General features: G+C 61.1%; 1 protein-coding gene across 1 annotated transcript; it reads left to right on the top strand.

The window, feature by feature from the left end:
• Positions 1–389: 389 nt before the first annotated feature.
• Positions 390–9,606, top strand: TYK2 (tyrosine kinase 2; the record flags this gene model as incomplete). The annotated part of the gene is made up of 16 exons (XM_039379021.1): positions 390–775; positions 968–1,091; positions 1,640–1,784; positions 2,282–2,445; positions 3,265–3,655; positions 4,392–4,586; positions 4,696–4,853; positions 5,667–5,790; positions 5,903–6,095; positions 6,184–6,290; positions 6,658–6,834; positions 7,268–7,355; positions 7,716–7,843; positions 8,277–8,412; positions 8,695–8,846; positions 9,456–9,606. Coding segments are annotated over exons 1-16 (2,680 nt in total), but the record flags the coding sequence as incomplete, so codon positions are not given.
• Between the last annotated feature and the right edge of the window lie 25 nt (positions 9,607–9,631).

The following is a 9,631-nucleotide window of genomic DNA, read 5'->3' as shown; positions in this document are numbered from 1 at the left end:
CGATCCTTTCCCGTCATCATCCAAAAAAAAAAAAATGCGCCAAATTTTCCGGGAAAACCCGGGGGGGGGGGGGGGGGGGGAAATCCGGTGGGATCCGACATTCCAGGTGATCCCAAAACCCCTTCGGGAGCGGTGCTTCCCCCCCCGGGAGGGCTCCCCCCGCGCTGGGAATGGCCCCGTGTCCCTGTTGGGATCCGTTTTCCCGGTTTTCCCCCCCGGGAGGGCTCCCCCCGCACTGGGAATGGCCCCGTGTCCCTGTTAGGATCCGTTATCCCAGTTTTCCCTCCGGGAGGGCTCCCCCCGCACTGGGAATGACCCCGTGTCCCTGTTAGGATCCGTTATCCCGGTTTTCCCCCCCCCACGGGAGGGCTCACCCCGCGCTGGGGAATGGCCCCGTGTCCCCGTGGGGATCCGTTATCCCGGTTTTCCCCCCGGGAAGGTTCCCCCCGCACTGGGAATGGCCCCGTGTCCCTGTTGGGATCCGTTATCCCGGTTTTCCCCCCCGGGAAGGTTCCCCCCGCGCTGGGAATGGCCCCGTGTCCCCGTGGGGATCCGTTATCCCGGTTTTCCCCCCGGGAAGGCGCCGCCATGTCCCTGTGCCAGCGGGGGATGAAGCGGAGCCCGGGCGAGGCCGAGGGCTGCTCCTTCCCGGCCGGGCCCGGGCTCAAGGTGTTCCTGCACTGGAGCGGGGAGGAGGAGCGGGAGCGCTGCCGGGTCTATTCCCAGGGCTCCCTCAGCGCCGAGGAGATCTGCATCGACCTCGCCCGCAGGATCGGTGAGTGCCGGCGAGGACGGAGCCCCCCCCGGGAATTCCCGGGGCTCTGCTTCCCGGGAATCCCGCTGGATTTCGCCCCCGGGCCGAGAAGTTCCCGGGAGGCCCGGCTGGGTTTGCGCCGCTGGGAGGGGTGGGAAGGACGGGCTGGGAAAGGGGTGTGGTGGTGAAAGCCTTGGAATTGTGTCCCGGCAGGAATCACCCCGTTGTGTTACAGCCTCTTCGCCCTCTACGACCCCCAGGGCCGGGTGTGGCTCCCCCCAAACCACCAATTCCAGGTGGGAAAAGACACCAACGTCCACCTGATCTTCAGGATGAGGTGAGGCCTCTGCCCCCCCAGCCCGGGGCCTTTCCAGAGCTCAGCCCTGGGCACCATTCCCGGCTTTTCCTTGGGGTTGTGCCGGAAGGAACGTCAGGTTTTCCCACCTCTTTGCTCCCGGGGGTTACGTGTTTCCAGGTTGTCCATGTCCAGATTTCTTTGGGAAACCCGGCAGGGCTGGTCCAGCTGGGGAATGTTATGGATTTAGAGCCCCTGCCTCCCCTCCAGCACGGAAAGATCCGTTTCCTTATTCCAAGTATTTCTCCCTGGGGCTCCTTGTTCGTTCTCCCACCTCTCAGCCCGGGGACAACGCCCCATCCAAAGGTTTCTGGGACCAACAGGGAACATCCAGGGGCTGCTTCCCGTCACTTCCCAGTCCGGATTCACCCCCTGTGCCCAAATCCCACCTTTTTTACGGATGTGGTTTTCCTGTGCTTTCAGGACCTTTTATTCCTAAAATAAACCCCCAAACCCCCCGGGTTTGAGCCCGGACTGTGACTCCCGGCCCGGCCCCAGCCCCTCTCCCTCTCCTCCTCCCCCCTTTCCAGGTACTATTTCCGGAACTGGCACGGGATGAACGACAAGGAGCCGGCGGTTTTCCGGAATGTGCCTCGTCCGGGGGATTCCCTGGAGGAAAAACCCTCTGGGGGAGCTTTGCTGGACAGATCCTCCTTCGAGTACCTGTTCGAGCAGGTGACGGGGCTGGGGCTGGGAAAAACCGGGGGGAATTCCCTTCAGTCCGGCGGGAGTTGGGAAAACTGGGAGGAATTCCCTGAAATCCCTCCGGATTTGGCTCCGGCCTGTTGCCAGGATCCGTTTTTTTCCATCTCCAGGCATTTATTTGAAGGATAAACACCCCCCCCCCCCCCCCAGTTTTCCCTTTGGAAAGGTTTTATCCTGCTGGAAGCTTCGCCGGGTGGGATTCCGGAATTCTTTTAGGGATAATTTGGCCTGGGAAGGGGTTTTTTAATTGGGGTTGGTTTTATTTAAATCTGAAGTTAAATATTTATTGATTTGTTTTTGTCCCACCTTTAAAATTAAGGGTGGGATAATAAAGGGATGTTACTTTAAATTAATTAATTTAATTTAGTTTAATTAAGAGAGGGAACTAGTGGAAAATCCCTGCTCAGGGAATTCAGCTCGGGGATGTGGTTTTTTTTCCCCAATCATCCCATTTTTTTTTTTTCCAGGGAAAATTCGAGTTCATCCACGACGTCGCCTCCCTGAGGGATTTCCGGAGCGAGCCCGAAATCCAGAGGTTCAAGAACGAGAGCCTGGGAATGGCTGTGCTCCACCTCTCCCACATCGCCCTCAGAAAGGGCATTTCCCTGGAGGAAGTGGCCCGGAAATACAGGTGACTGGGAAGCCCTGCTTTGCCCCTCCTTTTCCCACCCTTCTCCCTCCTTCTTTTCCTCACTGGAAACCCAGGGCTGGTTTCCCTGGAACTTGGGATGCCCAGAGAGCCCCAGGAAAAGCCTCTGGAGAATCTGGTGTGGGATGGATTGGGATGGGAATGGACGGGAATGCTGGGTGGGATTGGGATGGGAATGGACTGGAATGTTTGGTGGGATTGGGATGGGAATGGACGGGAATGTTGGGTGGGATTGGGATGGGAATGGATTGGAATGGGAATGGACTGGAATGTTGGGTGGGATTGGGATGGGAATGGACTGGAATGTTGGGTGGGACTGGGATGGGAATGGACTGGAATGTTTGGTGGGATTGGGATGGGAATGGACGGGAATGCTGGGTGGGATTGGGATGGGAATGGACGGGAATGTTGGGTGGGATTGGGATGGGAATAGACTGGAATGGGAATGGACTGGAATGTTGGGTGGGATTGGGATGGGAATGGATTGGAATGTTGGGTGGGATTGGGATGGGAATGGACTGGAATGTTTGGTGGGATTGGGATGGGAATGGACGGGAATGGGAATGGACTGGAATGTTTGGTGGGATTGGGATGGGAATGGACGGGAATGCTGCCTGGGATTGGGATGGGAATGGACGGGAATGCTGCCTGGGATTGGGATGGGAATGGACGGGAATGCTGCCTGGGATTGGGATGGGAACACCGGGAACCATTCCGGACAACCCGGGGCGGGGCGGAAAAGCCGATCCCGAGCTCTCCCCGAGCCGTCACTCCCCGTTTTCCCCCCCCCCCCCGTGGCAGCTTCAAGGACTGCATCCCGCGCTCCTTCCAGCGGCAGATCCAGCAGAACAGCCTCCTGACGCGCTTCCGCATGCGCAGCGTCTTCCGGCGCTTCCTGCGGCGCTTCCAGCGGCACACGGTGGGCGCCGGGCGGCTCTCGGAGCGGGACCTCATGGCCAAGTACCTGGCCACGCTGGAGCTGCTGGCGCCGCGCTTCGGGAGCGAGCTCTTCCCGGCCCTGGCCCTGGAGGCGGCGGCCGAGGGGGACAAGGGGCCGCCCGGCGCCAACGGGGCCCCCCCGGAGCCGGGGCCGGAGCCGGGGCGGCCCCTGATCCCGCGGGACCCGCCCGTCACTCACCACGTCCTGGTCTCCGGCACCGCCGGCATCCAGTGGCGCCCGGCACCGCCAGAGGTGGGTCGGGGTCCTTCCCGTCCCAGTCCCACGCTGGGAGCTTCCCAGGGGGCTCCGGGGGTGTCCAGAGCTCATCCCGGCTTGCCCAGAGCCTTTCCCGGGATTCCCGTCCCAATCCCACCCAGCATTCCAGTCTATTCCCATTCCAGTCCATTCCCATCCCAATCCCACCCAGCATTCCAGTCTATTCCCATTCCAGTCCATTCCCATCCCAATCCCACCCAGCATTCCAGTCTATTCCCATTCCAGTCTATTCCCATCCCAATCCCACCCAGCATTCCAGTCTATTCCCATTCCAGTCTATTCCCATCCCAATCCCACCCAACATTCCAGTCTGCTCCCATCCCAATCCCACCCAACATTCCACTCCATTCCCATCCCAGTCCCACCCAACATTCCAGTCCATTCCCATCCCAATCCCACCCAGCATTCCAGTCTATTCCCATTCCAGTCCATTCCCATCCCAGTCCCACGCCACATTCCCGTCCGCTCCCATCCCAATCCATCCCACACCGGATGCTTCCCAGGCTTTTCCTGGGGCTCTCTGGACATCCAGAGTTCCTTTCCAGCTTATCCCAGTTTGCCCCGAGCCTTTCCCAGCATTCCCATCCCTGTCCCACCCCCCCCCATCTCCAGGCTTTTCCCGGGGCCCCTCCTCATCCCGGTTTCCCCAGTACCCCCCCCGACCCTTCCAGCAGCCGGAGACCCTGGAATTGTCCCCTCTGCCCCTCCGCAGAGCGCGGAGCCCTTCTCCCAGCGCGGCTACTTCGGGAGGAAGGGCCGGACCAAGGAGCCGGATCCCAAGGCCGCGGCGCGGCCGCCGGAGCCCAGCGAGCCCCCCTGGTGCCACTTCTGCGACTTCCGGGAGATCACCCACGTGGTGGTGAAGGATTCCCGGATCAGCATCCACCGGCAGGACAACCAGTGCCTGGTGAGCGGCGCCGGGGCCCTCCCGGGATCCCGGCAGGAGGATTTTCCCGGCGTTTGCCGAGGGGGTTTTGGGGCGGTCGGGGCTCAGCCCTGGTGATTCCTGTTGGCAGGAGGTGGCTCTGCCGTCGCCCGGGCTCGCCCTGTCCCTGGTGTCGCTGGTGGACGGATATTTCCGGCTCACGGCCGATTCCAGCCATTACCTGTGCCACGACGTGGCCCCGCCCCGGCTCCTCCTGAGCATCCGCCACGGCATCCACGGGCCCATGCAGTGAGTGGGGGACAGGGGGGATGATCCCGGGCCTCGGGGCTCATCCGGAGCTGCTCCCTGTCCTCGGGGCTCAGCCGGAGTCCTTTCCTGCCCTCGGAGCTCTCCCGGAGTGTTTTGTCTCCTTGGGGCTCATCCAACCCCATTCCATGTCCCCTGGGCTCATCCAACCCCATTCCATGTCCTCAGGGCTCATCCAACCCCATTCCATGTCCCCTGGGCTCATCCAACCCCATTCCATGTCCCCTGGGCTCATCCAACCCCATTCCCTGTTCTCAGGGCTCATCCAACCCCATTCCATGTCCACTGGGCTCATCCAACCCCATTCCATGTCTTCAGGGCTCATCCAACCCCATTCCATGTCCCCTGGGCTCATCCAACCCCATTCCAGGTCCACTGGGCTCATCCAACCCCATTCCATGTCTTCAGGGCTCATCCAACCCCATTCCATGTCCCCTGGGCTCATCCAACCCCATTCCAGGTCCACTGGGCTCATCCAACCCCATTCCATGTCCCCTGGGCTCATCCAACCCCATTCCATGTCCTCAGGGCTCATCCAGAGCCATTCCCTGTTCTCAGGGCTCATCCAGGTGTCCTTGAGGCTCTCCCAGAGTCATTCCCTGTTTTTTGGGTTCATCCCAAGCCATTCCCTGTCCTTGGGGCCCCCCTGGAGCTGTTTCCTGCTCTTGGGAGCTCTCTTGGAGAGCTCCATCTCCTTGGGGCTCATCCAACACCATTCCACAGCCTCTGGTTCCTCTGGAGCCATCCCACGTCCTTGGGGCTCATCCCAATCCGTTCCCTGTCTCCTGCTCCCAGGGAGGAGTTCGTTTTTGCCAAGCTCCGCCGGGAGGAGCCGGAGGAAGGGCTTTACATCCTCCGCTGGAGCGTCCTGGATTTCAACCGGATGATCCTCTCCGTGGTCAAACGGAGCCAGCAGCAGGTAGGAGGCGATTCCCGGCGCAGCATTCCCGGGAATCGCGGGCCCTGCTCTCCCTCGGGATGCGCCGGGAGCTGCGGAGCCGCCGCTCCCCGCCCCCACTCCCCTTTTCCAGGCCCCCGGAACGCCGGGAGCCTTCAAGTTCCGGCAGTTCCGGATCCAGAAGAAGGGGGAGTCCTTCGTGCTGGAGGGCTGGGACCGGGAATTCCCCTCCCTGCGGGAGCTGCTGGACGTGCTCAAGGGCTGCACCCTCCGCTCCGGGGAGGAAAACTTCACGGTGAAGAGGTGCTGCCCCCCCAGACCGGGAGGTACGGACACGGATCGGCCCCCGGCATTGGGAATGGTGGGAATGGCGGGAATCCGGGAGCTCACGGGGCCCTCCCCTCCCTCTCCCAGAGATCTCGGACCTGCTGATCACGAGGAAGGTGAAGGACAACGGGAAGCAGATCCTGAACCTCACCCAGCTCAGCTTCCACCAGATCCGCAAGAACGAGATCACCCAGGTGCTGCTCTCCCGGGATTTGGGCTGCTCTGCTTTCCCGGGATTCGGGACTGGGGGGTGGAAGGACCTGCTCTGCCTTCCCGGGATTCCTGGAATTGGGGAGGGATCCTCTCTGCCTTCCCAGGATTCACCCCAGATCCCGGGATCCAGAGCGGGAGGATCCTCCCACCCCCCTGGGCCAGTTTGGGGATTGTTTCGATCTTTTCATTCCTTCCATTTTCAAGGAAAAGGGGGGGAAGATCCACATGGAAGCAGCTTTTCCCACAGTGGGGTACAGAGGGAAGCCGGGGGGGGGTCGGATGAGGATTCCCACCCTCCTGTCACCATTCCAGAGGGTCCAACACTTGCCCTTTTCCCTGTTTTCCCAGCGAGCCCACCTGGGCCAGGGCACCCGGACCAACATCTACGACGGGGTCCTGACGGTCTGCGGGAATTCCGGGAACGACGACGAGGCCGAGTACTTTTCCACGGAGCAGAACAACAACAGCCGGGAGATGCACGTGATCCTCAAAGTCCTGGATCCCAGTCACAGGGACATCGCCCTGGTGAGCCCCCCCGGGGTGGGATACGGGGGGAAAACCGGCATCCGAGCGGTGGGATACGGATCCAGGGGGTGGAACGTGGCTCAGGGGGCTGGAATACGGATCCAGGGGGTGGAATGTGGCTCCAGGGGCTGGAATGTGGCTTTAGGGAATGGGATACGAATCCAAGGCTGCAACACGGCTCCAGGGGTTGGAATATGGTTGCAAGGGCTGGAACACGGATCCAAGGGGGCTGGAACATGGTTCCAGGGGCTGGAATGTGGCTCTGGGGGTTGGAATGTGACTCCAAGGGCTGGAACACAGTGCCAGGGGCTGGAATATGAATCCAGGGGGGCTGGAACGTGGCTCCAGAAGGGCTGGAGTGTGGCTCCGGGATGCTCCCTGGCTGCTCCGGAATTCCAGGGCCCGGCTGACATTCCCGGGGCTGTTCCCACAGGCCTTCTTCGAGGCCGCCAGCCTGATGAGCCAAGTGTCCCACGTCCACCTGGCCTTCGTCCACGGGGTCTGCGTGCGCGGCTCCGAGAGTGAGTGGGACCCCATTCCCCCCTTTCCCTGGGACCCCATTCCCCCTTTCCCTGGGACCCCATTCCCACCTTTCCCTGGGACCCCATTCCCCCTTTCCCTGGGACCCCATTCCCCCTTTCCCCGGGGCCCCATTCCCCCTTTCCCTGGGACCCCATTCCCCCCTTTCCCTGGGACCCCATTCCCCCTTTCCCTGGGACCCCATTCCCCCCTTTCCCTGGGACCCCATTCCCACCTTTCCCTGGGACCCCATTCCCGCCTTTCCCCGGGACCCCATTCCCCCCTTTCCCCGGGACCCCATTCCCCCTTTCCCCGGGCCGTCCCCGGAGCGGGGCCGGGCAGAGCCTCCCTGTGTCCCGCAGACATCCTGGTGGAGGAGTTTGTGGAACACGGGCCCCTGGACGTGCTGCTGCGCAAGGAGAAGGGCCGGATCTCCGTGGGCTGGAAAATCACCGTGGCCAAACAGCTGGGAAGTGCCTTGAGCTACCTGGTAATGGGAACGGGGCTCTTCCAGCCGGGAATTCTCAGCGGGATCCTCCCCTGCAGCTTCCCCAGGGGATAATCCCGTTTTTAGGGTTATTCTGCCCCATCCCTGCTCCCTCTTCCCTGGGAAGGAACATCCTGGGGAGAGGGGGAATTCAAATCCCAAATCCTGGCTCTGTAGGTTCAGTTCAGAGCTGGGAAAAGCCATGGATGAGGATGGGATCCCAACCAGGGGCTTGGGAATGGTGTTGGAAAACCCTCCCCATCCTTTTATTCCCTGCTCCCGGTTTATCCTGGAGCAAAATCCCAGGACAGGGAGATGACACAGAGAATTGGAGCCAGGAATCCCACTTTCTTGTTTTATCTTGGAATCCCTGAGCTTGACCTCGTCCTGCTGCATCACTGGGAGCTTTCCCAAGGTTTCCTTTGTTTTATCCCAGGAGGATAAAAACCTGGTGCACGGGAACGTGTGTGCCAAGAACATCCTGCTGGCCAGGAAAGGGCTGGAAGACGGATCCGCTCCCTTTGTGAAGCTCAGCGATCCCGGGATCAGCTTCACGGTGCTCTCCCGGGAAGGTGCGGGATCATCCCGGCCTGGAGCTGGCCAGGGGTGGAATTCCCAGTGGAAAATCCGGGCGGTTTTTCCCCCCTTCCCTCATGAATCCCACGGATTTTGCCGGAGCCGTTCTGCCAAAATCTTCCCTGCTTTCCCAACGTGAATTTCCCCGATATTTGGCATTTTGGATGTGGGAATTCTGCCTGGTTTTGGCTCAAACCCTCCATCGGGGCTGATCCCCCCCTCGGTGTCCGGCCTCTCTCCGAGACCCTTCCCCACAGGATCTCTCCCGTTGCCCGCAGAGCGCGTGGACCGGATTCCCTGGATCGCCCCGGAATGCGTCCGGGATGTGGGAAACCTCAGCACGGCCGCCGACAAGTGGAGCTTTGGGACAACCCTCCTGGAAATCTGCTTCGACGCCGACGTCCCGCTGAAGGAACGAACCCCTTCCGAGGTGCCACTCCAGGCTTTTTGGGCCCTATCCCGCCATTTTAGACCTTATCCCACCATTTTGGGCCATATCCCGCCATTTTAGGCTGTATCCCACCATTTTGGCCTGTATCCTGTCATTTTAGGCCCTATCCCACCATTTTAGGCCCTATCCCACCATTTTAGGCCATATCCCACCATTTTAGGCCATATCCCGCCATTTTAGGCCGTCTCCCGCCATTTTGGGCCATATCCCACCACTTCGGGCCATATCCCACCATTTTGGGCCATATCCCGCCATTTTGGGCCGTCTCCCGCCATTTTGGGCCGTCTCCCGCCATTTTAGGCCGTATCCCACCATTTTGGGTTGTATCCCGCCATTTTAGGCCCTATCCCGCCATTTTAGGCCGTCTCCCGCCATTTTGGGCCGTCTCCCGCCATTTTAGGCCGTCTCCCGCCATTTTAGGCCGTCTCCCGCCATTTTAGGCCGTATCCCGCCACTTTGGGCCCTATCCCGCCATTTTAGGCTGTATCCCGCCATTTTAGGCCGTATCCCGCCATTTTTAGGGCCACTTTGGGCCGTCTCCCGGGCCGAGGCCGGCTCTGAGGGCCTCTGTTCCCGGTGTTCCCGCAGAAGGAGCGGTTCTACGAGAAGCGGCTGCGGCTCCCGGAGCCGTCGGGCCGGGAATTGGCCTCGCTGGTGTCGCAGTGCCTGGATTACACCCCCGGGGAACGGCCCTCCTTCCGCACCATCCTCAGGGACCTCACCCGGCTCCAGCCCCACGGTGAGCGCCGGGAATGGCTGGGACC

The sequence above is a fragment of the Pipra filicauda genome, unplaced genomic scaffold, assembly GCF_003945595.2.
Source record: "Pipra filicauda isolate LSUMZ 115617 unplaced genomic scaffold, ASM394559v2 scaffold1533_size10466_pilon, whole genome shotgun sequence".
Lineage (NCBI taxonomy): Eukaryota > Metazoa > Chordata > Aves > Passeriformes > Pipridae > Pipra > Pipra filicauda.
Note: the sequence above shows the minus strand (reverse complement) of the source record. Positions and strands in the feature narration are given on the sequence as shown.